This window comes from Nerophis ophidion, linkage group LG27 (genome assembly GCF_033978795.1).
Source record: "Nerophis ophidion isolate RoL-2023_Sa linkage group LG27, RoL_Noph_v1.0, whole genome shotgun sequence".
Classification (NCBI taxonomy): Eukaryota; Metazoa; Chordata; class Actinopteri; order Syngnathiformes; family Syngnathidae; genus Nerophis; species Nerophis ophidion.
Genome location: NC_084637.1, coordinates 14,047,978 through 14,075,303, shown reverse-complemented (window position 1 = coordinate 14,075,303; position 27,326 = coordinate 14,047,978). Strand labels below are relative to the sequence as shown.

The 27,326-nt window shown below is 41.0% G+C and overlaps 2 protein-coding genes across 5 annotated transcripts in view; one reads left to right on the top strand and one right to left on the bottom strand.

Annotated features, from left to right (window-relative positions):
- LOC133544333 (trifunctional purine biosynthetic protein adenosine-3-like) overlaps positions 1 to 25,081 on the top strand; it is a 27,080-nt gene extending 1,999 nt beyond the window's left edge. The window contains exons 2-21 of the mRNA XM_061889544.1: positions 3,076 to 3,225; positions 8,138 to 8,233; positions 8,312 to 8,486; positions 8,595 to 8,706; positions 8,773 to 8,841; positions 8,912 to 9,037; positions 13,009 to 13,096; positions 13,187 to 13,441; positions 16,170 to 16,401; positions 16,608 to 16,702; positions 16,761 to 16,870; positions 16,935 to 17,133; positions 17,209 to 17,460; positions 17,788 to 17,940; positions 18,028 to 18,231; positions 18,299 to 18,436; positions 18,512 to 18,642; positions 22,614 to 22,755; positions 22,818 to 22,933; positions 23,002 to 25,081. Of these exons, the coding sequence (XP_061745528.1) occupies positions 3,076 to 3,225; positions 8,138 to 8,233; positions 8,312 to 8,486; positions 8,595 to 8,706; positions 8,773 to 8,841; positions 8,912 to 9,037; positions 13,009 to 13,096; positions 13,187 to 13,441; positions 16,170 to 16,401; positions 16,608 to 16,702; positions 16,761 to 16,870; positions 16,935 to 17,133; positions 17,209 to 17,460; positions 17,788 to 17,940; positions 18,028 to 18,231; positions 18,299 to 18,436; positions 18,512 to 18,642; positions 22,614 to 22,755; positions 22,818 to 22,933; positions 23,002 to 23,190 (3,032 nt within the window). The 3' untranslated portion in view covers positions 23,191 to 25,081. The remainder of the gene's footprint in view (positions 1 to 3,075; positions 3,226 to 8,137; positions 8,234 to 8,311; positions 8,487 to 8,594; positions 8,707 to 8,772; positions 8,842 to 8,911; positions 9,038 to 13,008; positions 13,097 to 13,186; positions 13,442 to 16,169; positions 16,402 to 16,607; positions 16,703 to 16,760; positions 16,871 to 16,934; positions 17,134 to 17,208; positions 17,461 to 17,787; positions 17,941 to 18,027; positions 18,232 to 18,298; positions 18,437 to 18,511; positions 18,643 to 22,613; positions 22,756 to 22,817; positions 22,934 to 23,001) is intronic.
- The window catches only part of LOC133544334 (methyltransferase N6AMT1-like), a 26,869-nt gene continuing 22,309 nt past the window's right edge, over positions 22,767 to 27,326 (bottom strand). The window contains exons 2-9 of one of the 4 annotated variants that reach the window (XR_009804633.1): positions 27,151 to 27,237; positions 26,995 to 27,085; positions 26,833 to 26,916; positions 26,620 to 26,761; positions 25,296 to 25,397; positions 25,217 to 25,245; positions 25,108 to 25,142; positions 22,767 to 23,174 (exon numbers count right to left, since the gene is read on the bottom strand). Coding sequence is in view for 3 of the 4 variants with exons in the window: in XM_061889545.1 (XP_061745529.1) it covers positions 25,225 to 25,397; positions 26,620 to 26,761; positions 26,833 to 26,916; positions 26,995 to 27,085; positions 27,151 to 27,237 (577 nt within the window). In the remaining variant the exon portion in view is untranslated. Of the gene's footprint in view, positions 23,175 to 25,107; positions 25,143 to 25,216; positions 25,398 to 26,619; positions 26,762 to 26,832; positions 26,917 to 26,994; positions 27,086 to 27,150; positions 27,238 to 27,326 lie in introns of all 4 variants that reach the window. The other 3 variants (XM_061889547.1, XM_061889545.1, XM_061889546.1) reach the window with 3 other exon arrangements.

The following is a 27,326-nucleotide window of genomic DNA, read 5'->3' as shown; positions in this document are numbered from 1 at the left end:
TGTGTGTGTGGTTCGCGTAAACGTGTATGTGCGTGTAAATGTGTGTGTGTGTGTGCAGGCTGTGTCCACTGTCAGTCTGCTGGCTGCAAGCAGGGAAGACATTTCTTCCTCCCGACTCGGACTCCAACTCCTTCCCGCCACTCTCAAACTAACAGGTTGGTGCGACTAGGATGCTAACATGTAGCATGCAGGCTAACCTAAATATTGCTTAATATTCTTTTGCGAGCGCGGCGACCTTCTAGAAAGAGCAACTCAAATGAATCAACCGCTTCTAAACTTCTCCGATAATTGTGGCTTAATATAGCTAACTTAAAAAAAGACGTTTATTATGAAATTGTAAGTTGGATGTACTTCAGCATACAGTTATTGACCAGTTATTGTATCGATGTACATCTAACTCTTCTCTTCCGCAATGTTTTGGATAAAGAGTACATTTGGCGCACACATTTTGTGGCCCTGTGATGAGGTAGCGAATTGTCCAGGGTGTACACCGCCTTCCGCCTGATTGTAGCTGAGATAGGCACCAGCGACTCCAAAGGGAATATCCATCCATCCATTTTCTACCGTTTATTCCCTTTGGGGTCACCCTGGATAAGTCGCCACCTCATCGCAGCCCAAAGGGAATACGCGGTGAAAAATGGATTGATTTTGTGTCTCACACAGCGATACATTGTGGAGGTCAGGCTTGAAGAAGACAAACTGCATGAGTCTAATCAGTGTGTTCCACTGATGAGATCACATGCTGGCTAACAAACCTCACGCGGCTTGTCATTGTGCTACTTAGGCCATGTCCACACCAACACGTAGAGTTCCAAAAACACATATTTTGGGATTAAAACAATCTCCGTCCATACAAGTGTAGTTTCAAAACTATGTCTACACACAAACACATACACTTGCAGTCATGCACATTTTGTTCAAGCAGAAGCCTGAAAAAAGCAGAAATAGCTGACTTGGTGGCATTACACCTCCTATTATGTTTATTTTGATATACTAGACCAGTGGTTCTCAACCTTTTTTCAGTTATGTACCCCCTGTGAATATTTTTTTAATTCAAGTACCCCCTAACCGCTGCTGCCCACTGCTCCCCTCACCTCCCAGGGGGTGATCAAGGGTGATGGGTCAAATGCAGAGAATAATTTCGCCACACCTAGTGTGTGTGTGACAATCATTGGTACTTTAACTTTAATCCGAGCAAAGCATTTTTAGTTGATAAAAAGAGATAAAGAAGTAAAATACAGCACTATGTCATCAGTTTCTGATTTATGAAATTGTATAACAGTGCAAAATATTGCTCATTTGTAGTGGTCTTTCTCAAACTATTTGGAAAAAAAGATGTGAAAATAACTAAAAACTTGTTGAAAAATAAACAAGTGATTCGATTATAAACATTTCTACACATAGAAGTAATCATCAACTTAAAGTGCCCTCTTTGGGGATTGTGATAGAGATCCATTTTGATTCATGAACTTCATTCTAAAAATTTCTTCACAAAAATAGAAATCTTTAACATCAATATTTATGGAACATGTCCACAAAAAAATCTCGCTGTCAACACTGAATATTGCATTGTTGCATTTCTTTTCACAGTTTATGATCTAACATTCATATTTTGTTGAAGTATCCATCCATCCATCCATCCATCCATCTTCTACCGCTTATTCCCTTTGGGGGCGCTGGTGTCTATCTCGGCTACAATCGGGCAGAAGGCAGAGTACACCCTGGACAAATCGCCACCTGATCGCAGAAGTAATATTCAACAAATATATTAATGAAGGATTTTTGAATTGTTGCTATTTTTAGAATATTTAAAAAAAATCTCGCATACCTTCAAGTACCCTCAGGGGTACGCGTACCCCCATTTGAGAACCACTGTACTAGACGTACAATGACATGTACTTTATCTTTAAAACCAGCCCGCGCATTCACAGAGTCCTGGGACCATTTATTAAAGAGCGAATGCACGTCTTCGCTGCTGAAACCCAACACTCATTGAATTATAAAATGTTCAGCAACATGATGATGTATTACATGTGCAGTGAAGTATACATTATTTCTAAAATCAGCTCGCACTAACGAGCCAAGGAAAACCTTTTTCATGTTTAAGTATCGATATAAAGCACACGGACGTACGTGTGCCGCTGCAAAACTGTCATGGAATTAGAAAAAGCATCTAGTCATCGCTATTGTACATGTGCAATGAAGTTTATATTGTCTTTAACATCAGTACACACTACAAGTAGGACGCTACATTGTTTTTTTAGTTGCTTGCTCACTTCGCGCCCAACTCAATCTACAAGAATGCAAGCAAGACACGTAAGTTAACTTCATGACTTATCGTTAAACAAGGACTAAAAACATAAGGTAAGGTTGCACCTTTCTTATGACAGAGCAAAAAGTCTTGCTTGTCAAAGTTGTTCCATCAAGCTGAGGTTCGACAGTGATCATATCCAAAATATTTGACTGTCATTTGCGCGTCGCAAAGCCCATTTTGATGTATTTTTTTAATTCATGTAGAGTTTAAATAGCAGCATGTTTACGTTCAAACATACAGTAATTCCTCTTATAGTGCGTGTAGAGGCAGCAAGGCAGTGTTGTTAACTGTGACGTCATCACAAGTCTCCGTTTGTGCCGTGTACACTCATACGCTAAGCGAAGAGTTTTGGAACTCTACACTTAGGCCAGCGTTTGTAAAAGTCTGCGTTTTGAAAGACACAAGTATGCGTCTGTGTGTGGCCAAGAGCTCAAACGCAGTGATAAGTATGCGTTTATTAAGTATCTGTGTTCGTGTGGACATGGCCTTAGTCTCGAGCCGAAAAATCCAGCTAAAATAAAAAAAAGAAGTATAAACGCGTGCACACTCCACAGTCTCCTGACGAGCATGTCCTCATTTATGTCTTCATGTTCTGCCTGATTGCACCCGTGTTGTCGTGGCCGTGCAAGATTATAAAAGTCTGCAGTTGTCTGAAAAGGTCAGCGCGTCCGACCTTTCGCTACGGTTTTAGCGGTTAGACAAAATTGAGTTTGAAAGGTCACGCCGGGGTCATTTATTAAACCCCCTCTTTGGTCTCTTAGGTGCCATGGCTGAAAGGGTGCTGGTGGTTGGCGGTGGAGGGCGGGAGCACGCTCTGGCCTGGAAGTTGGCACAGTCGCCACACATTCAGCAAGTCCTTGTGGCTCCCGGGAACGCAGGGACAGCAAACTGCGGGAAGATCAGCAACTCTGGTATGTTTGTGCTTATGTAGAACTGGGCCCATAACACATTTTTCTGGACAATATATTGTCCCAAAAATTATTTCCGATATACAATATTATTGTTGCCATTAATTTGCAACCTAATAAATCACTAATGAAATAATATATAATGATAATAAGTGGGGATGTTCCAATCAGGGATTTATACTGCGCGTTCCAATACCGGCCATTTATGAATAGGGATGTATACCAATAACCGGTATTTTTCTGTACCAGTTACTAATTGGGTCTTATAGCAGGACCGTTAAGATTCCGGACAAATGATATGGCTCTTGTGAGAATGATTTATTAAGTTTTTTTTTAATCCATAGTCATGTTTAAAGCAGCTAATATTTTCCCATGTGTACACTTTGTGTTTTTTCCTTGTGTTTATCAGAAAACTCTATGCTTCACCTTGAAGGCCTGGAATGTCTACTTAAAGTGTGATGTACTCCATTTTTGTGGAGAAAGCCGTATCTGTTAAAAACAAAAAGCTGTATTTCTTTCTGGGCGGGAGTAGCTGTTCTTGCACTAAAAAAGCTGACTCTTTTCGTTTGAGTTTAGACCGCTTCTTGATGCTGCTATTATCGCATTCTAAGGGAGGGTGTCCTAAAGCTTTAGTAAAACTTTGCCAAGTATTATTCTGTCTCGGTGAAATTTGGGATTGACCAGTGTGTTTTATTCCCTGAGAGGAAGACTGGTCAAGCGCAACACTATCTGTATTTTACTTATTTTTAATTCCAGCTGACCGTCGTAAATATAACACGCTGTCACATTCACTTCGGCTCCTGCTGCTATACATAAAGAATCAGCTTGGAATGATCACAAATATGGTAGCAACACCACACAAAAGTTTGTAACACAAAATCACACAAGCTATTTATGTACAAATGTATTACACACGCTATCACGAGTCACAACAGCTGCTACCGCGATTCAGTAGTCCACAGGCCAAAATTAATCCACTCAGTGAAAATCATCAATGACACCTTACTTAAGTGTGTTTAAATGCGTTCTGTTTCTTGACTCCTCAAACTCGATGATCGAGCATTAATTACCTTTGCTCACTGAATCTTTTTATTTATATAGTACACACAACACAGACATTGGTCGCTGTCAACACTCACTATGACTTCCGGTCCATCACTGAAATACGGCCATGTGCAGCATAAACACAAATAACAATTCCCATGAATGCCATACATAAATGGGCTTCACGGTGGCAGAGGGGTTAGTGCGTCTGCCTCACAATACGAAGTTCCTGCAGTCCTGGGCTCAAATCCAGGCTCAGGATCTTTCTGTGTGGAGTTTGCATGTTCTCCCCGTGAATGCGTGGGTTCCCTCTGGGTACTTCGGCTTCCTCCCACTTCCAAAGACATGCACCTGGGGATAGGTTAATTGGCAACACTAAATTGGCCTTAGTGTGTGAATGTGAGTGTGAATGTTGTCTGTCTATCTGTGTTGGCCCTGCGATGAGGTGGCGACTTGTCCAGGGTGTACCCTGCCTTCCGCCCGATTGTAGCTGAGATAGGCGCCAGCGCCCCCCGCGACCCCGAAAAGGGAATAAGCGGTAGAAAATGGATGGATGGCCATACATAAATGTGAAATACCAGCTAGTGATTGTATGGTCTTTACAAGATCCAACCATTTTCTTTTATAACCTCTTGTGCTAATAAAAATGGTATTGAAAAAAATAAATGTTCACATCTTTATTTACCCTAATTACATATAGTAGTGATAACAGTACCAATGAATACCGGTCTCGTTAAGGGATATCGGTATCTATAAAATCCTAAGGATACACATTCCTATCCATGAGTGAGATCAGCAGATACCGATCACATGTATAAACTGTACGTTTTTTTAAAATGTATTTATAATGAGTGCTATTGACAGTTTACCAATCTCAGCACAATATTTTCTGGTTCTTTATTCTCTTTTATTACATACAATTTTTTGACCAAAACAAAGTCAATAGTACAGAATAACTAAACAAAATAAAAAAGTACTATATATCATTGAAATCCTGTTGCCCCCAGTCCTCTTGTGTCCAGGGATTTTTGCCCTAAGTTTGTGAACATGAACAACAACAACAACAACAACAAATATTTAGAGAAAATAAAAATATCAATCCACTCACTCGAGTATCGATCATCTACCGATATCACCTCTGGTGTTGACACCATCAATGTATGCATCAATCCGTCCTCCTCTTACATGTTGTGTACTGACTGCTACAATGCTGACACACAGACAGTTGTTGTATTTATTTTGTCCTCTCTTTTAACTTTTAATAATCTATTTGTTAATTTCCTTTTACTATCTACTTCCTGTAACGTGGTTCCATCTATACTTCTTAAAGCTTACTAAACACTTAATGCATGGTGTTTAAAGTTACCTTAACAGTTAGCTTAGCTATTAGACTGCCTGCTCCTGGCTTGCTCTTTCCCAGGGTATCACATGTTTAGACTTTCCCTCCAGTGATAATGGTACATAGTAAAGATACTAAGAAATGCGCTTTATTTGCTGTAATGTCGGTGATTAATATTTTACTTAGTGGAGCGGCTCCACACCGTGTATGGAGATATACAATTAGCTTCTCGCTGATCAGCTGAGGGACTAAAAACAAATACATTTTAGCCAGAAGTGACTGGAAATCAAAGGCATTAATTATCACATTATTTTTCATGAAAATCGGCTGATAATGATTGGCACATTCCTAATAACAAGTAAGCCTTTAAAACACAACAAACTTTTTTTACTCATTAGTATTTTTGGCCATTGTAATTGGAAAGCCAATAACCTTTAGCTATTCTAAATATGCAAGGAAACTTGTTTACTTTGAATAAAAAATTAAATAGACTCTCAATCTGCGTGAGCAAAAATTGTACGTCAATAAATATTGGAAAATCTTCAATTGCTGTTTTGTCCCCAGTTGGATAAACTGGTTCCGGTGGTTTGTTTTTGTTTCCATCACTTTTCCAACAAATTTGGCATACTTGCTCATTTAACCGTGTTGATGTTATTGATTTTTCGGTTTGGCCAAAAATATTTCCACGCAGGAACTTTTATTTTTGCAATATTTTTTTTCCCTATTATTTTTTGTTACTTTGCACTGCTTCTCCTTGCGATGCTCTGTCAGAGCATGTGTGTATGCTAGCTGTTCAGCTTCCGCTGACCGAGACAAAGATTGTGAATGGATGACAAAACGATTAATTTATTTGATTTTGCTATCTAATAAAAGCGTTCTGGTGCTGAGAGCGGCGCCTACTGTACGTTGTTTGAAAGCAAGAGACAAAAAAATAACAATCGAACCTGGCAATTTATCAGTGCCGGCAAAGTAATAGAGTTCATTTTCATTTATCATTATCGGACATTCCTGGCTATAGACTACACCGGTATTGAAGCCGCACCCACCAAATTTGAGAATTAAATAATTATCTTTACATACATCGGCTGTACCGGACCATAAGGCGCAGATAGTAAATGTTTATTTACATACCTTAATTGTTTTCAAATGGTGCCTGTCACACGGCAGTAAAACGACTGATCAAACAAAACAGAAGTCATCGTCATGAACCCACTAGCTGTATTGGCAAGCTCTCCAATCGTTTAAACCTACTCAATAACTCCATGGTGATCTTTTGGTGAATTTATGAAACAAAAACAATACAAGAAGAATGCCATTGTAAGTTAATAATACTAACACGGATAATTGTAAATGTGCTAGCAAAGTAATTGGCGACTTGTCCAGGGTGTACAGTGCTTTCCGCCCAATTGCACCTGAGATAGGCTTCATCACCCCACCGTGACACCGAAAGGGACAAGCGGTAGAAAATGGATGGATATTCATTAAGGCTAATTAATGCTAGCTTGATTACGATAGCACATGCACATATACATAACAACACTCCTATAGACATCCCACCTGGGACGGTTTAATAAGTAAGAATTGTGTTAATTATATTATGAATGACATTTTTTTCGGGGTGACAAACTAATTTTGAAACACACATTTTTACAATGGAGTTAAGTGTACATCGTGCCATCAACAAATTGTGAGCGCTGCGTGGAACTATAACTACAAAGATGATGGTCATGTTGACTAAAGCCTTTGCATAGTACCGTTTTATTTTATACGTTGAGTGGTTCATTTAGAATTTAAAGAAGGTATTGTGCGTCACTACAGCACTAGTCTGCCACCAGTCTCCGCCATTGGAGTAGTGGCAGCCAATCCAGAAGGCGCTTAAAGTCAGCTGACACGTTATTTTAAACAGTGTGACGTGGATTACACTGGAATTGCAAATGTGACCTGCAGTAGATACATTTAGAACAGCAGTTTCTTTCATTGAAAAATTGGAGTTTATTTTTATACTTGGCAAACTCATCTTGCGGGCCAGATTAAACCTGTTTGCGGGCCGTACGCTTGACATTCCTGCTATAGACGAATATTAGTCGAAATAGGATATACATCCGGTTCAAGGTACGAAACAGGAAGTACATTTTCAACCCGCAGGAACTGCGGTGAGCGAATTTGCCCAAAAGATGGCGCCAAAGCACAAACCACACCTTTTCAGTGTATCTGTCGGTGTTAAAAACTATTTGTTGAATACAAAACATAATGGCCGTTAGAGAAGGAAATAAATAAATTAGCTGCACCGTTTTATAAGCCGCATAGTTCAAAGAGTGGGGGGGGAATAGCGTTGTATGATATAGAAAATACCGTAGCTTTATAGATTGGCTAAGGCCTAGCGGTATGCTTTTAATTCAAGCTCTTGTTTCTATATTTTTGTTCAGTGTGCAGTATGTGTTGACCAAAGAACTACACACACGTTTTTGAAAATATAATTCATATGGCCATGTCCTAAACAATGAGGTAATCAAGCTGTCCATCTCGCCACAGAGGTATCTGTGAGTAACCACGCCATTTTGGCTCAGTTCTGTAAGGACCATCATGTGGGGCTCGTGGTGGTCGGCCCAGAGGTTCCGCTCGCTGCGGGTAAGTTTACCAACTTTTCACAAGTTTTCTTTTTAGTTGTCATCAGCTTCTTCATCGCCTCCATCGCTTCTCTCCCAGGTATGGTGGATGACCTGACGGCAGCAGGTGTACCATGTTTTGGCCCGTCTGCCAGAGCCGCCGAGTTGGAGGCCAGCAAGAGCTTCTCCAAGGCCTTCATGGAGCGCCACGGCATTCCCACGGCCCGCTACGGCTCCTTCACCAACGCAAAGGAGGCTTGCAACTACATTCGCACGTCAGTACTGTCGATTCACTCAAAGTAGCTCCTCGCTTATTCAATTTCCGTTATTTTAAGGTTGTGACTATCATCATGAAACAATATTCATAATAATCTCCTTATTAGGGCTGACTTCCCAGCGCTGGTTGTGAAGGCCAGTGGCTTGGCAGCGGGTAAAGGAGTTATTGTGGCACAAGACCAGGAAGAGGCCTGTCGGGCAGTGATGGACATCATGAAGGTGGGTTGCCCTTAATGCTGCGTTGATGAAATTGATGTCATTTATATATCATTCACCTTATCACAGGACCGAGCGTTTGGTTCTGCTGGCGACACAGTGGTGGTGGAGGAGCTTCTCGAAGGCGAGGAAGTATCTGTGAGTCCTTGCACATTGATGTGTTGGAAGTAAAGAACCAGCACTGGTTTAACCTCTGCACCTTTTACAGTGTCTGTGCTTCAGCGATGGCTCCACAGTGTCGTCAATGCCTCCAGCGCAGGATCACAAACGGCTGCAAGATGGCGATCAAGGTCCGAATACAGGTGGCATGGGAGCCTACTGCCCCACCCCTCAGGTAGCTTCACTTATTGTTTTCTAAATGTATGCCCTGTACAAGGCCAATGAGCGACCTACTGATGACCCCGGACGGTTACTTTTTCACCATATGTTTGGGTTAGCACATGTTTACTGAGGCTTTTCCCTGTACCAACGCTACAATGACTGCCTGGAACTGTGGGTTAACTGCTGCGTGCACTTTAAAGGCCTACTGAAATGAGAATTTCTTATTTAAACGGGAATAGCGGGTCCATTCTATGTGTCATACTTGATAATTTCGCGATTTTGCCATATTTTTGCTGAAAGGATTTAGTAGAGAACATCGACGATGACGTTAGCAACTTTTGGTCGCCTTTACCGGAAGTATGTGCGCGTGACGTCACGTGTTGCAGGGCTCCACACATATTCACATTGTTTATAATGGGAGCCACCAGCAGTAAGAGCAATTTGGACCGAGAAAGCAACAATTTCCCCATTAATTTGAGCGAGGATGAAAGATTTGTGAATTTGGATATTGATAGTGAAGGACTAGTATAAAATAAAAAAAAACGACAGCTCCGGGCGGTGGCAGTGTGAGCGTTTCAGATGTAATTAGACACATTGACTTGGATAATTCTGGAAGATCCCTTTTCTGCTTATTGTTTTAATAGTGTTTTAGTGAGATTTTAAAGATTGTAAAGACATACCTCAAGGTCTGATGGCTGCGGTAAACACACAGTGTCTCAGAGAGAAGCCGAGGAGCCAAGCTCATAGCTGCCTTTTTTGACAGCTGCTGCGGGACGACGAATAATCCAATGATGTGTTCCGTAAGATATATATCACAATTTTCCCATCCAAATACATGCTGGTTGACGTAGAGAAAACATGTTCGCTTGACCGCTCTACTTCACAACAAACAAAGAAACACCGGCTGTGTCTCGGTGCTAAAGACAGCTGCAATCCAACACTTTCCACCCACAGCATTGTTCTTTATAGTCTCCATTTTTAAATGAACAAATTGCAAAAGATCCAGCAACACAGATGTCCAAAATACTGTATAATTACGCGGTGAACAGAGACGACTTTTAGCCGTATTTGGTGCTGGACCAAAATGCCCTCTACAATGTGTGACGTCACGCGTACGCGTCATCATTCCGCGACGTTTTCAACAAGAAACTCGCGGGAAATTTAAAATTGCAATTTATTAAACTAAAAAGACCGTATTGGCATGTGTTGCAATGTTAATATTTCATCATTGTTATATAAACTATCAGACTGCGTGGTCGGTAGTAGTGGGTTTCAGTAGGCCCTTAAGGTTCACTTTTGTTTTTGGAGCCGCTCGCATAGCGATACTTTGGCAACTGTTGGAAAGTGGTTTACACAAAAATGGCGTTTTCCAAATTCGCGGACAGTGAAAATTGGACTGAATCATGGTATTTATTCTGCCTCCAACGGGCACAAGATCCATGTGTTCAATATACTAGGAGACCAAAGCTGTTATAATCATGTCCAATTTAAAATGGAATTATGGGACAAAGCACACACATTATCAAAAGACAGGTGAGAACAACAAAATTAAAAGCACTTTCACTGGCATATTAAGCCACAAGTAAGATTCTGTAACCTGACCTATCCTAATAAATGGGCCTCATTGAAAGAAATGTTCTAATCATTTTAATGAACCTTTTTGTTCAAAACAATAAAATAGGATGTGAACACTTGCAATGTCAGATAAACCGGAAGCTAAGAGCACAGCCTTGAATATGCCTTTATCGTAAAAAAAAACACCTTAAAAACTTCATAAATTAAAACCAAAGATAAAAAAGCAATATTGTATTTCTTGGACCAAAGAAATACAGTATTGAGGCGCACTGCCGATAAGCGGGTCTATTCAGTTCTATTTTCACACAAAAGGGACACCGTATTAATTGTAAGGTGCATTAAAAGGGTAATATCATGATTTTTATTTTTCGATATCATAAACACTTTCTTGTGTTCTACATTACATTTAATGGTGGTTCTTTGGTCAAAATGTTGCATAGATTATGTTTTACAGACCATCTTCAAACCGCTTTGAGGCCGTCTTTTCAGGATTGTTCATTTTGTGGGTGGTCCTTTTTACACGCCTCCGCATTCCGACAGCGTCTTCTCCCCATCATCTTTGCTGTACTAGTATTTCGCTAGCGCTTTCATAGCGAGTCTACAGAAAAAAGTTAGAACTGTACGCTACCTTGTATTAGAAATGGCAACAGCGGACGATGAATGGCCCAGAACAAGAAAAAATCCTATTGACTTAAACGCGCAAATGTTGGGGATTTATACAGATTCCAAATACACAACAGCTGGCACCAATAGGTAAGAAAAGTGCCTTTGCATAATAGGTTGAAACAAAACTCCAGATAATGCATTATGTCTCATTATAGGGGCCATTTTGGGGTTATTATATACACACACAATAATAATACTTGTATGTTGAAGCACAGTATATAGGAGCCCTAATGTTCCGACAATCCATCAAGCCGTGCGGTTTCTTACATTACTGAAGTCGTACGAAATCATGTTGACAGATTTTTGAGTGTTGTGTGTAATGTTCTATATCCTCAATGAAACGTTTTGGGCTTTGTTTCTTAGCGGTACTTGCTAGCGTCATTTATTGAACAGGGCACCATTCTGCAGTCCGCTCATATCTGTTGTGTGACTGCCATCTACTGGTGACACCTATTATTACACCATGTACCAAATAAAATTGCTTCGAGGTTGGTAAGCACAACCAGAATTGGTACATACTGTAGGTTATAAGTTCACTGTCCACTTTTGGAGAAATAAAAATAATCATTAGTGTGCCTTATAGTCCAAAAAATGTCTCTTAAAACAATTTTTAATGTTCTATCAAGAAAAGTGTGGTCTTTGTTTATTTATTAAAATAAAACTTGGTTTAAAAGAGTTTAGTGTGTGTATACAAGTATTTTTTTGCCATTCACAGTATCATAATATTGAGAACCTGTTGGTCTCAATAACAGTGATGTGACATTTACATATTGTCATATCACTAGTGTTTTAGTTACAGGATAATAGCTCCTCAAAATTTAACATGACTCACTAAGTACAGTACCTCAGTATTATGGTCACAGTTTATATAAACCCAGGACGGCACTTTGATAAAAAGCAAAATAAAAGTTATAAATATTTAAAGATAAATATGTGTTTAGTGTCAAAGCCCCATTCCCTTTCTGCTGTTTTATTTATTTTTGCCGCAAGTCAGTAGGAAGGAGCTGTGTGCCACGAATGGCCCCCGATCTGCACTTTACATACGCTTTACACAAACACAAACCTATGTGTGTGAGTGGGTGAATGTGGAAATACTCTCAAAGCGCTTTGGGCTCCTTTTAAAAAGGGGTAGAAAAGTGCTATACAAGTATAACCATTTACATACTTGACATACAACACCCCAGGTTGTTATATATCAACTGGTACTGGAAACCAGTGATTCTCAAACAGAGGTACAGGTATGCTGTCTCCATATAGTGGTACGCCAAAGAATAATTTGATTAGAGTACAGTTTAAGATTCCTTTATTCATAGTATAGTAAGTATTAAATATACTTGTTAAACAGCACCTCTGCCTTTTTTTAATGAATATGTTGACCTACTACACTACTGTATTTCAATGTTGGTCATTATGGGGGTACTTTGGGAGCCAAGTATTTTCTGAGTTGATACTTTTAGGGGAAAAAAGGTTGAAAATCACTGACATAGAACTTTTAAAATATTGAAACATGGCCTGGAGCCTATATGTTTTTCATGGTGAACGTCCCACCTCTACATAATACATTTCCCAGGAAGTATGAGGATTGATAGTAGAGTTGTCCTTTTTGAATATCACACTTGAATATTAACAATCAAAATGTATTGATGGCATGCATAGGAGAAGAGCAATAAATGTTTTTTGTGAAACACAAACCTATGTTTAAGATATGATGTGCTTTTGCTGCTTCCATTTTATGTGGCGCAGGTGAGCCATGAGCTACTGGTGCAGATCCGAGAGTCTGTGCTTCAAAAGACCGTGGATGCGATGAAGCAAGAGGGAGCTCCTTATGTTGGTGAGTGCAGACATGAGTCACGACTTGTTAGTGCACAGTGGGCTTGTTAGTGTCCGGCTGCAGTCCGTGTAATCATGTGTGACTCCCCAGGTGTGCTGTATGCCGGCCTCATGTTAACCCAGAAGGGACCCAAAGTTCTGGAGTTCAATTGTCGCTTTGGAGACCCCGAGTGCCAGGTCTTGCTGCCCTTGCTGAAAAGTGACTTGTATGAGGTCATTTTGAACACGATTAATGGCAAGCTGGCTTCTAGCGCCCCTGAGTGGCACAAGGAAAAAGCCGCAGTGACCGTGGTGATGGCGAGTGCCGGCTACCCAGGTGCCTACAACAAAGGAATGGCCATCACAGGTAAGTTATTGTGGTGCAGAGATTGTATCTTTACATCTGATAATACTCATATTAAACTTGCGAAAATGTTTATTGGCCCATCTCAGGCAACTTTATTTTACATATTTGTACTTAGTTCCGAAGCGCAGCATGACTCCTTTGAGCAAAAGGAGTGGGTTTTAAGCATATAATTGGTATTTACGCTAATTGTATGCTGTAAGCCAGGGGTGTCCAAAGTGCGACCCGCAGGTCATTTTTCAACGGCCCCATGGCACAAGAGTCAACAGGTGAAATGTAACAAGAACATGTTGCAATGTTGACTCTAATAACACAAAGCTGCAATGCAGGCTGTTTCTTTCTTTAGAAAATAATAATGAATCAAAATCAATGACATTATGAATTATTGACCTATTCAAGGCTCCAATAATGTCACATTAAATATTCCACTTTGAGATATTCTTTGGGGAAAATGTTGCATATTTTGTTTTTGCTATGTAAAAAAGTAAGCTGTTTTTTTAAAAATTTGTTTTAAAAAGGGCCTAAAACAAACAAACAAAAAACATAAACAACAATAAAATTTATAATCTGAAGTTGAGTTGGAGGTTATTGTGTTAAAAGTAAACAGTTAATAAAATTTACAATTTATTTTTTAACACTTAAATGATCCACAATAATTGTTGTGTCATTGCTAAAAAAAAAAAAAGAGGTAAAAACAATTTTGTTATGAGTTATTGACCTTCTTAAGGCTCCAATTATTACATAATCTCAAATATTCCACTTAAAAATAAACGTAAACTGTTAATAAAATTTACAATTTATTTTTTAACACTTAAATGAGTAGGACCCTTTTGGATCCTCAATAATTGTTGTGTAATTAGTTTTTAAGTGTCATTGCTAAAAAAAAAAAAAAGAATTAAAATCAAATTTGTTACGAGTTATTGACCTTTTTAAGGCTCCAATTATTATATAATCTCAAATATTCCACTTAAAAAATTTTATCGGGTGAAAATATTACATATTTTGTATTTTTTTCCATAAAAAACAGGGTTTTCTTTGACAAAAAGAGCATACAACTTAAATCTTTAATAACGTTATATTGACAGACAGACCTAATGTTGATCTAGAGATTTAAACCTTGAATAATAATAAAAATATTAATACTGAATAGTGACACATTTTTTATATTTTTTTGACCAAAACCCTTTAGGGTCCCCGGGATCAAGCCTGAGTGGAGGCCCAAATGTATATTTTTTGTACATATATAGTATTGGTTTTTAACATAAGAAATATCAAAATGGCCACCGCTTGCTTTGATTTTTCAGTGTGCGGCCCTCAGTGGAAAAAGTTTGGACACCCCTGCTGTAAACACTTTACAACATAAATGGTTTTGTTATCTTAAAACCAAACCAATGATATCCAAAAATATTGTAGGTGACAGGACTGTGCTGAGGTTTAAACCCCACTCTTCCAGTCTAAGTTGAAATAACATCCGATAGACAGAAAAATAAATGAGAACTTACTTTAGGCCTGCAGAGAGTCGGAATGATCCAACTTTCTGTGCACCATGTGACTTGTAGAATATTGCATTTGTAGAGGTGACATGACTGAGTAAAAACCCTGCTTGTAAAGTGTGAAGTTTGATTACTGTATTTTCCGGGGTATAAGTCGCACCTGCCGGAAATGCATAATAAAGAAGGAAAAAAACATATAGGTCGCACTGGAGTATAAGTGGCATTTTTGGGGGAAATTTATTTGATAAAAACCAACACCAAGAATCTACATTTGAAAGGCAATTTAAAATAAATAAAGAATAGTGAACAGGCTGAATAAGTGTACGTTATATGACGCATAAATAACCAACTGAGAAGGTGCCTGGTATGTTAACGTAACATATTATGGTAAGAGTCATTCAAATAACTATAACATATAGAACATGCTATACGTTTACCAAACAATCTGTCACTCCTAATCAATAAATCCGATAAAATCTTACACGTCTAGTCTCTTACGTGAATTAGCTAAATAATATTATTTAATATTTTACGGTAATGTGTTAATAATTTCACATATAAGTCACTCCTGAGTATAAGTCGCACCACTGGCCAAACGATGAAAAAAAACTGTGACTTAAAGTCTGAAAAATACGGTAAATTGTCTTTTTTTAAAAAAATAAAATCTACTCAATGTATATTTGGGATATGGAGTATTAAAAAGAATATAACATCTCTGAAGGATTTAAATGATTATTTTTCACAATAAAGTCTAATTTTGGGAAGTGTGGACAGTGTTCAAAGTAATTTTCAAAGTCGAGGTATATTTATAATGCTTAATTTTTAAAAACGGCCACTACTGCCCCTAAGGGCTGTACAAATTAAAAACAAATGTTAAGAAAAAAGGAGTCAACATCACACTAAGTACAGACAAGGCTATAAATTCACCGTAAACCAACCAAACAATGAATTGGTAGAAAAAAAGTATTAGAAATAAACTAATGGAGATCTATAAATATGTAAATAAAAATGTACCGCTCAATATGTGTTAAATACCATTTCAAATAAACAAGTAAAAAAATAAGTATTTAATAAATATGCAATCAAAACAAAAGACATGCAGGACACTTTGATTTTTAAATGTATTTTTCAGTTAATTTTATCGTGCATTTTATTTTCTTGGGATGCAAACCGCACCGATTCGGTGGAATGGTCCTTACAGGGACCCCTCGTTAACTTCTACCGCCTTTCCACTTCAGGTCTGTCCCAGGTGGAAGACATGGGCATCCAGGTGTTCCACGCAGGTACAGGGCTGAAGGACGGACAGGTGGTGTCCAGCGGTGGGCGCGTCCTGACGGTCACCGCGGTCAGACCTTCGCTAGAGTCGGCACTGCAGGCAGCCAATGAGGGAGTGGCTGCGGTCGGTTTCCCGGGTGCTGTGTACCGCCGTGACATTGGTCACCGGGCCATTTCCCACCTGAAGCAACGCAGGTGTGTTTGAGTGCAGCACAAAACATTCAGTTTTCTGAATTGTCACTGATGTCTTTCATAAATAAACAAACCGTGGAGAATCCCCTGTGTCTGTTTTTTTTTATTTTGTTATACCTGGAATTCTATAATCTATCTGTATGACTGCGTCTCACACTGAAAGAAGGTGTTTTATTTCTGAAGTCAAGTCATCTGACCCTGTCTGACAGAGGCCTGACTTATAAGGACAGCGGCGTGGACATTGCTGCGGGCAACAAGCTGGTGGACATAATCAAGCCTCTGGCCAAGGCAACTTCCCGCCCAGGTAATGCTTTACATTCAAAGTTGTAGTTAAATATAATAACATCATATTTTCTCACCAGGATGTAATGCAGAGCTGGGAGGCTTCGCTGGACTTTTTGACCTTAAAGCTGCAGGATTCCTCGACCCGGTTTTGGTATCTGGAACTGACGGTGTTGGGACCAAACTGAAGGTCTGATTTAGGTTCAGTTTTAATACTTTTAATTTTGATGGTTAATAAAAAAAAGTTTGTGCAGATTGCCCAGGCGTGCGGTCAGCATGGCAGCTTGGGTCAGGATCTAGTCGCCATGTGCGTGAACGACGTCCTGGCTCAGGGAGCAGAGCCGCTTTTCTTCCTCGATTACTTCTCCTGCGGAAGCCTGGATGTGAACGTGGCCGCCGCAGTGGTCGCTGGCATCGCCAAAGCCTGTGAGATTGCTGGCTGTGCTCTGCTGGGTAAGTGGAGAAGCAGGCCTCAGTGGTTCTGTAACACCGGCTGCCAAATTGAGCCATCATGTGTGGATGGTCTAGGTGGAGAGACCGCAGAAATGCCTGGCGTCTACGGCCCTGGGGAGTATGATCTAGCCGGGTTCTGCGTGGGAGCAGTAGAGCGTAGCGCCCTGCTGCCGAGACTGGCAGACATCACGGAGGGAGACCTGTTGATTGGAGTGGCATCCTCTGGTATCCACAGCAACGGCTTTAGCCTGGTCCGCAAGGTCCTGGAACGTGCAAATCTAAGCTACAGCTCCCCGGCACCCTTTGGCCACCCGGGACAGACTGTTGGTAAGTATGATGTTAATACATCATATGATTTACCTCAATACTAGCAAATTCTACATTTAATAAGATGCACTTGATCAAAAAGTGTTTATTTTAGTTACTTGCTATTAAACCTTTTCACTTCTGTAGTCTATTGTCAAAGTGTGGGATCTAATATGAGGCCAAAAGTGTTTATGGAGACCCTCTTTTGCTTATCCGTGGTCGGGTCGCGGGGGCAGCAGCCTAATCGGGGAAGCCCAGACTTTCCTCTCCCCAGCCACTTTGTCCAGCTCTTCCCGGGGGATCCCGACACGTGAAGGAAGCACTTCTTACTGTAATGTTGGCCTGCAGGAGAGGTTTTGCTGACGCCAACAAAGATCTACAGTCGTCTGCTGCTCCCAATCCTGCGCAGCGGTGCGGTGAAAGCCTACGCTCACATCACCGGTGGAGGACTTCTGGAAAACATTCCTCGGGTTTTGCCCCAGGAGCTAGCAGTCGATATAGGTGAAGGCCTACGTCATTCTACAGGATACAAGTCTGGAGACAAATACCTATCTTGTACGGTTTGATAATTACACACGTTTGCTCCAGATGCGTCTCGTTGGAGCATCCCACCAGTGTTTTCCTGGCTCCAGAAAGAGGGCGGACTGAGCGAGGATGAAATGACCCGCACTTTCAACTGCGGCCTGGGAGCAGTGCTAGTGGTGGCCCCGATGGAGGCTCAGAGGGTCTTGCGGCAGCTGCAGGCCCACGAGGAGGCCTGGATTGTGGGCGCACTCGCTCACAAGCAGCCTGGTGAGTCAGTCAGGGACCTTCCTGTGGAGACCCGCGCGCACATTCTCATCAAACTATGTCGCCGCAGGTACTGAGTCCGTGGCGGTCCGCAACCTGAAGCACAGCCTGCTGAGCGGCGGTCCAGCTTCCAAGAATGGCAATTGCCTCGGTGACATCAGCACGCCACACAGGAGGACCAAAGTCGGCGTTCTCATTTCAGGGACAGGTTTGTGTAGTATTTCATGAATTTATTTTGTAATGTCTTGTGGATTACAACTTGTGCTTTTGTGGTCTCCACCAGGTACCAACCTGCAGGCGCTGATCGAGCAGGCCAGGCGTCCATCGAGCTGTGCAGAGATCGTGGTGGTCATCTCTAACAAGCCTGGAGTTCAGGGCCTCAAAAGAGCAGCACTGGCTGGGATCCAGACACGGGTAATCTGTTGTGATTATGGTCATGAGGTGGTTACGTTTGCGCATTTCAACATTTTTTATTATGCATTTTCGGCCAGTGCGACGTACAGTGGGGCAAAAAAAGTCACCGATTGTGCAAGTTCTACTTAAAATGATGACAGAGGTCTGTAATTGTCATCATAGGTACACTTCAACTGTGAGAGACAGAATGTGGGAAAAAAAATCCAGGAATTCATTGTAGGAATTTTAAATAATTTATATGTAAATTATGGTGGAAAATAAGTATTTGGTCAACCATTCAAATCTCTCACTGATGGAAGGAGGTTTTGGCTCAAAATCTCACGATACATGGCCCCATTCATTCTTTCCTTAACACGGATCAATCGTCCTGTCCCCTCAGCAGAAAAACAGCCCCAAAACATGATGTTTCCACCCCCATGTTTCACAGTAGGTATGGTGTTCTTGGGTTGCAACTCAGTATTCTTCTTCCTCCAAACACGACAAGTTGAGTTTATTCCGAAAAATACAGTAGTAGGGAAGTTTGGATTTTAAGGTCTGTTGGTAGTGCATTCCACTGTGTGGTGGAAAAAGAGTAGAAGGCATTTTTCTCATGAGGAACTCCTTCTCGTGTAGTACCTGTGAGTACATCTGGTGAAATAGTTGGACAGGTACTTGGGGACAATTTCTCTGAGTATTTTGAATACCAGGCACATTGCGATTCGGTGTACCGTACTCTTTCCTCAACTCCAAGCCATCCCAATTTGGTAAAGTGGGCTTGAGTTAGGTGAGTCTTGTATGGGAGGTTGAGCAGGAGTCTCACCACCTTGTTTTGGGAAGTTGGCAGTTTTGTTTTTAGTGGCTTGGTGATACTTGTGAACCATGAGGTGCAGGCACAGTCAAAATGATTGTATGAGGGTATCGGCAAGGGTCTTAAGTGTGTCCCTTTTGATAAACACAAAGATCCTGCCCAAAAATCTAGTTTTATTATTGATCTTGAGTGTTGTCCAATATACAACCTAGGTAAATTACCTTGTCTTTGCTGGTGATTATGGTATCGCATGCTTTAATCGCAAAGCCCAGGCATTTACTTAGGTTGTGTTGGGACCCAAATACAATGGACTCTGTCTTACAGTTTGATATTTGAAAGCCAGAGACAGAGATTTCTTAGTTTGGTGCTGAGTGCACTTTAAACCTTCAATTTGGAACAAATTGCTATTTCATGCTGATTTCATGTCGTTTATGTTAATCAAGAATAACAATGGTGCCAGAATACTCCCCTGTGGGACACCACAGCTCAGATTGAGGGGAGATGACAGTGATCTGTTCACCTCGACCACCTGTCCTCTATCCTCAGGGTAAGATTTCATCCAGTTTGTGGCAGCGCTGTCAAAACTGATTGCCCTCAACCTGTTTAACAGTATTGAGCATTTACCCATGTCTATCTGTACCTGATGTAGTCAGTTAGGTACAGTAGGTATGCATCAGTGGAATGTGATTTTCTGAATCCTGATAGAAATTGGAATAAGAGCTTGTGATTTGATAGATAGTTATCTATTTGCACATATATTAACCTCTCTATAACCTTTGAGATGGAGCAAAGAATGGAAACACGGCGGTAGTTGCCAGGGTTTAATTTGTTTCCTTTTTTATAGAGGTGATAGTCTCGTGAGCATGAATTCTCGTGGGACATGACACTGATTGATAGACAAGTTGGTAATATGAGCAACCATTGGAGCATTCGTGGCAGCTGGTGGGAATATGATCATGTCTTGTGAGTTTGTTTGGCTGCCACGAGCTGAGTTTCTTTAACACATCAGTTTAAACTTTGACAAACTTGAAGTCATCCTTGCGTCCTTCTTTGTTTTTGTAAAGGTCTTGGATGTGCTTTTCACCTTAGAGGCCTGAGTGTGAGGGCAATTTGTTGAAGTGATGGTTGAGTAAAATCTGTTATAGCAATTTGTCACATTCAGTTTGTCTGTGATGAGTGAGCTGTTTATTTTCAAGTTGAGGTTGGTGGTTATTGTTATGAGACTGCTGTGGGCCAATAGTTTCAGCGTCTTCCAGAGTTTTTGCAGGCTATTTTTTTCGTTGAAGTAACTGGATTTGGCCTTTTTCTGATCATAGTAGTTACTTCGATTCTTAGCTTTTTGTATTCTTTAAAGTAGTGGTTCTCAACCTTTTTTCAGTGATGTACCCCTTGTGAACATTTTTTTTAATTCAAGTACCCCCTAATCAGAGCAAAGCATTTTTGGTTGAAAAAAAGAGATAAAGTAAAATACAGCACTATGTTATCAGTTTCTGATTTATTAAATTGTATAACAGTGCAAAATATTGCTCATTTGTAGTGGTCTTTCTTGAACTATTTGGAAAAAAAGATATAAAAATAACTAAAAACTTGTTGAAAAATAAACAAGTGATTCAATTATAAATAAAGATTTCTACACATAGAAGTAATCATCAACTTTGGGGATTGTAATATAGATCCATCTGGATTCATGAACTTAATTCTAAACTTTTCTTCGCAAAAAAGAAATCTTTAACATCAATATTTATGGAACATGTCCACAAAAAAGCTAGCTGTCAACACTGAATATTGCATTGTTGTATTTCTTTTCACAGTTTATGAACTTACATTCATATTTTGTTGAAGTATTATTCAATAAATATATTTATAAAGGATTTTTTAATTGTTGCTATTTTTAGATTTAAAAAAAAAAAATCTCACGTACCCCTTGGCATACCTTTAAGTACCCCCAGGGGTATGTGTACCCCTATTTGAGAACCACTGCCTTAAGGAGCTGTTCAGTCCTGTTTTTAGTGAACTTAGCGTGTTTGTCATTTTTAAGTGTCATGTATTATGTCCGCATTGATCTAGGCTTCTGTTCTGGATTTACCCTGGAAGCTTTCATGGGTGCTAACTGCTCAGACACATGCAGGAAGTTGGATTTTAAGCATGCCCATGCTCTTTAAACCGATGAGCAATTTGGTCGATTTGACCAGTCCAGTCTTTCCAGGCCTGCTGTTAGAGCTTCGCTGGTGTACTTTTTCATCGATCTGAATCTTGTTTTGTGACAATCTGATTCCGATTTCTGAATTTTACGTGTGCAGAAAATGATGAAATGATCACTTATTACGCACTCGATTGCACCGCTTCTGGAGATAGTGGTCTGGTCTGATGTCAAAATCAAATCAATGACGGTTTGAGCAGCAGGGCACCGAGTGATATGCTGTTTCAGGTTATGTAACTTACAGTAATTACCGAAGGACTTGTAGATAGGACTATCTTTTTTCCGGGTTATTGGTGTTCAAATCACTGAGCAGTATCACTTCAGAATTTCCTAAATCTCCTTGAGCTGTTTATAAAATGAGTTTTGAGTTGGGGGTCTGTACAGGGAGCCAATTAACATGGGGTTGGTTTTGGGAAAAATTATATTGAGCCCCACTTTCTCTATTATAACTTTGCTCCAAATCATCCTGTACATTAAAAGCGATATCAGATCTTACAACCCCCTCCCCCATGTCAATTTCTGTCCCTTCTGACTACCGTGTAATTGACAATTTCTGTCTCAGACTCCTTAATAGAACTATCAAGTCTGGTCTCAGAAAAGGACAAAATTCCCACCTTACCATTTCTAAAGATCAGTCCAAGTTCATCAATGTTACGGAAAAGACTGCTATTCATGAGAAAATGTTTTCCATGTCTTGTGACTATGGTTCAAGTCGGCATTGGTGCCCCTCTCCCTACTTTTAACTACTAACAAAGTGTAGGTACAGCTGAAGATCCCGGCCAGATAAAGCCATCAGGACCACATCTAAATGCACTACCAGGCACCTCCAAAATATGACAGAAAAGAAAATAAGTGACAGAAGTTTGCTAACTTTGTTTATATTTTTTACTCTGTCTTTGCAAATGTGTCATGGCCAATTATGAACATGTCTGTGGGGAAACTTGAGAAAGTGTGGAGTTTGATTTTTCTTGCACATTGATCCAGGTGGTGGACCACAAACTCTACGGGAGCCGAGCGGAGTTTGATGGCACCATTGACCGCGTCCTTGAAGAATTTGGAGTGGAGCTTGTGTGTCTGGCTGGTTTCATGCGGATCCTCACGGGGGGTTTTGTTAAGAAATGGAACAGTGAGTTGAAGTATTGGTGTCACTATGAATCACATTTTATTTTTAACATGATCTCATTTTAGGTAAGATCTTGAACATCCATCCATCCTTGCTGCCGTCCTTCAAGGGTGTGAACGCCCAAAAGCAGGCTCTCCAGGCCGGGGTGCGGGTCAGCGGCTGCACGGTCCACTTTGTTGCAGTAAGTCAGCCACATTGTCACCTACACGCGCACATTAACCAGCTGAATGGGCGTGTTCTGTCTATCAGGAGGAGGTGGACGCAGGGGCCATCATCGTGCAGGAGGCGGTGCCAGTGATGAGCGGCGATACTGAAGAAAGTCTGTCAGCCCGAATCAAAGAGGCTGAGCATAAGGCCTTTCCTGTGGCGATGGAGCTGGTCTCCAGCGGAGCTGTCCATCTTAGTGAGGATGGACGTGTCATCTGGAGGTCACATTAGTCTTTGCATGACTACAGCTGAGTAAATGTGTAGTGTGACACTGTTACAAACATTCCTAATGTGCATGCATTTCTCTATCTACTCCAATTGTTTGTGTTTGAATGTACTTGTGTGAATGAATTAGAGCTGCACAGAACAAAAAATGGTTAATCTATCCATCCATCTTCTTCCGCTTATCCGGTCAGGTTGCGGGGGCAGCAGCCTAAGCAGGGAAGCCCAGACTTTCCTCTTCCCGGGGGATCCCGAGGCATTCCCAAGCCAGCCGGGAGACATAGTCTTCCCAACGTGTCCTGGGTCTTCCCCCATGGCCTCCTACTGGTCGGACGTGCCCTAAACACCTCCCTAGGGAGGCGTTCGGGTGGCATCCTGACCAGATGCCCAAACCACCTTATCTGGCTCCTCTCGATGTGAAGGAGCAGCGGCTTTACTTTGAGCTCCTCCAGGATGGCAGATTCTCACCCTATCTCTAAGGGAGAGCCCCGCCACCTGGCAGAGGAAACTCATTTCGGCCGCTTGTACCCGTGATCTTATCCTTTCGGTCATGACCCAAAGCTCATGACCATAGGTGAGGATGGGAACGTAGATCGACCGGTAAATTGAGAGCTTTGCCTTCCGGCTCAGCTCCTTCTTCACCACGACGGGTCGATACAACGTCCGCATTACTGAAGACGTCACATCGATCCGCCTGTCGAACCCACGATCCACTCTTCTCTCACTCGTGAACAAGACTCCTAGGTATATTTGAGGCAAGCTCTCCTCCCCAACCCGGAGATGGCACTCCACCCTTTTTCGGGCGAGAACCATGGACTCTAACTTGGAAGTGCTGATTCTCATTCTGGTTGCTTCACACTCGGCTGTGAACCAATCCAGTGAAAACTGAAGATCCCGGCCAGATAAAGCCATCAGGACTACATCATCTGCAAAACACACAGATGTAATCCCGCAGCCACCAAACCAGAATCCCTAAACGCCTTAACTGCGTCTAGAAAAAATGGTATTCTTTGTAAATGGTTTACCTTGAGGCGGCATTGCTCGGTTGGTAGAGTGGCCGTCCCAGCAACTGGAGGGTTGCAGGTTCGATTCCCGCTTCCACCATCCTGGTCACTGCCGTTGTGTCCTCGGGCAAGACGCTTTACCCACCTGCTCCCAGTGTCACCCACACTGGTTTAAATTTAACTTAGATATTGGGTTTCACTATGTAAAGCGCTTAGAGTCACTAGAGAAAAAGCGCTATATATAAATATAATTCAATTCAATTCAATACCTTTACTTGTAGTGTATGCACATATACTGTATACCGTATTTGCTTGAATTGCCGCAGGACATATAGTATGCACTTGCCTTGAATTACTGCCGGGTCAAACTCGCTTCACAAAATAATTAGCGCCTCGTCAAACTCGTGACATCACGAGTGACACTTCCCATGTCATCATTTTCAAAATGGCAGAGGCCGATTTCAATACAGGTAATTTGAAATCGCATAAAGGGAAGAAGATTAAGAGCTATTCAGTAAGATTTAAGGTCCAAGCTTACATCACACTCAAATTTTTACTGCATACCTTTAGTAAGTGCCGAAGCGAGAAGAAGTTTTAAAATAATTAGCACATGCTTACTTTTACCACATGCCTTTGGTAAGTGCAGGAGTGAGAAGAGGTTTTAAATGAATTAGCGCCCCGGCGGCAATTCAAGGAAATACAGTACACATTATGTACACAGTACATGTGTGACTCCTCAGCAGTAAAATAGTTACTATATTTTGTTCTGTACAGCAACTTCTTGTCTACAGTCAATGACTTGTCAACATAATTATCAAAACTTGTCCATGCAGATGTAAAGCATGATCATTTTTGCAGCCTCCCTTAAATCCAGATTAAACTGAACCTTTTTGTTATCAGGACCTCAAGTATCGTTACTCACCCATTTCTCATATTTTCACCCTCAGGTTTGTGGTCCTGATGATGAATAAGACAGAGGTATCAACACAGTTTGTTATATTTTAAAAACAAGACTTTAAGGGTAGACTTACAAAAGCATTTAAAGTTCAGGTTTGTTGGCACTTATGGAAGTGCAGAACTTGAAATCTCTCGTTAAAAGCTCTGGTTGGCGCTTATGGAAGCGCAGGACTGCAAGTCTCTCATTTCCAGCCCTGGTTGACAGGTGTGGGTATCCGTGCAGACCATAGCCGCTCAGCAGCTGGATGATCTCCTCTAGGATGAGAAGGAACAACGTGAGATGTGAAATTAGATGACATGTCTTCACTTAAGATGGACAGCTCCACTGGAGCTATTGTGTAGTATGTGTTTCAGTAGCATCTTCATCCTGAATCATGATTGTTTTGCGTAGATTGTGGAAGGAATATGTCGGCCAGATTGTAGCAATACAACTAAAGAAGGGGTCAGCCTGCATGTTTCCAAATGATGGCAATACAGGGAAAGTATGGCTCCTCTAATCCAATTGTGTAATAACAGCTATTATATATTTATTACTTTTAATGGACCTGACTGTGAAGAGGAAAGGTTTTGGTTTGAGCCCCCTCGATAAAACCGGGTGAAAAAAAGAGCAAACACGACGCATGCAAATGAGTAAAAAAGAAAATAATTAGTATTGTATTTTGTGTCCTCTTCTACTGATGTTTTCCTCAAGGTGATTGAGGAAATGCTGAAAGAGCATGAGGAAACAGGCTATGGTGTCTATAAAATAAGAAATGATGATTATTTTGGATTTCTCTTTGGCTCATAATGTCAACCATATCAGTTTTGAAGTATAATGGACCAGGGTGACAAAATCATGCAATTAAGTGATCAAAATAATAGATGCATATTATTTAATTCACACGGTCTGAGCGACGAAATGGGCTCTGGTTCGGTAGATGACTTCACAAGATATGTAACATTCACTAAAATAATCTCACTAAAACAATAAGCAGATAAGGGATTTTCCGGGATTTTCCAGAATTATCCTAGTAAATGTGTCTAATAACATCTGAATCGCTCCCACTGCAATCACCTTTTTTTTCTTCTAGTCCTTCACTCTAAATTTCCTCATCCTCGCTCAAATTAATGGGGAAATTGTCGCTTTCTCGGTCCGAATAGCTCTAGCTGCTGCTGGCTACGATTATAAACAATGTGAGGATATGAAGAGCCCTACAACCTGTGATGTCACGCGCACATCGTCTGCTACTTCCGGTAAAGGCAAGGCTTTTTTATTAGCAACCAAAAGTTGCGAACTTTATCGTCAATGTTCTCTACTAAATCCTTTCAGCAAAAATATAGCAATATCGCAAAATGATCAAGAATGACACATAGAATGGACCTGCTATCCCCGTTTAAATAAGAAAATCTCATTTCAGTAGGCCTTTAAGTTAATTGTCAATAGATGTGACTTGTCTGAATCATGACCCTAAAGTGACAACATCCAACATGAACCCACCTGGATCATTTTCTGCTATGGTGACCAAGTAGAAGAGTCCTTGACTGGACAGCAACTGGGACACGACTGGCAGAAACCTGTCGATGACCTCACGACCTCGCCTCCCGCCTGCCCAGGCAGCTTCTATACCTGTGCTGCCCACCTTGACGGAATGAAAATATGTCACCAACTTCTTAAACATTTTAGAGTTTTTCATCAGAGAGTCAAAGCCACCTCATTGGATGACGTCACCACATAAGGGGGATTGAAGAGCAACACGTCCACTTGTCCACTTAACCGGGGCAGGAAACACTCCACCTAGACCAGAGAGGAAATAATCAGTGAGCATTAAAAAGTCCTCAAGATGGGAATAAAAAGTTTGATGCTGGATCTGACCAGGTCTGTGATGACCGGCTGCAGGCACACGTTGTTGCAGGCTGCGGTCTTGCTGCTGCACTGTGCTGCTGTGCCATTCACATCCGTGCAACTGCAACAACATTTGACAACATTGTAACATGGAAGAAGAAGAAGAGAAGATGGTAGTAAACTTACAAATAGACAGATGAAGGTCCTAACACGGACGCAAGAAAGGCAGACACCACGCCGGAGCCGCTGCCCACCTCCACGCAGACACAGGGCCTGCAGACAGCAGCAGGACAATATCACCATCAGGTGCTTTTAGTGTCCTCGTTACACAAAGAAATGGTCAAACATATAACATGAACAAA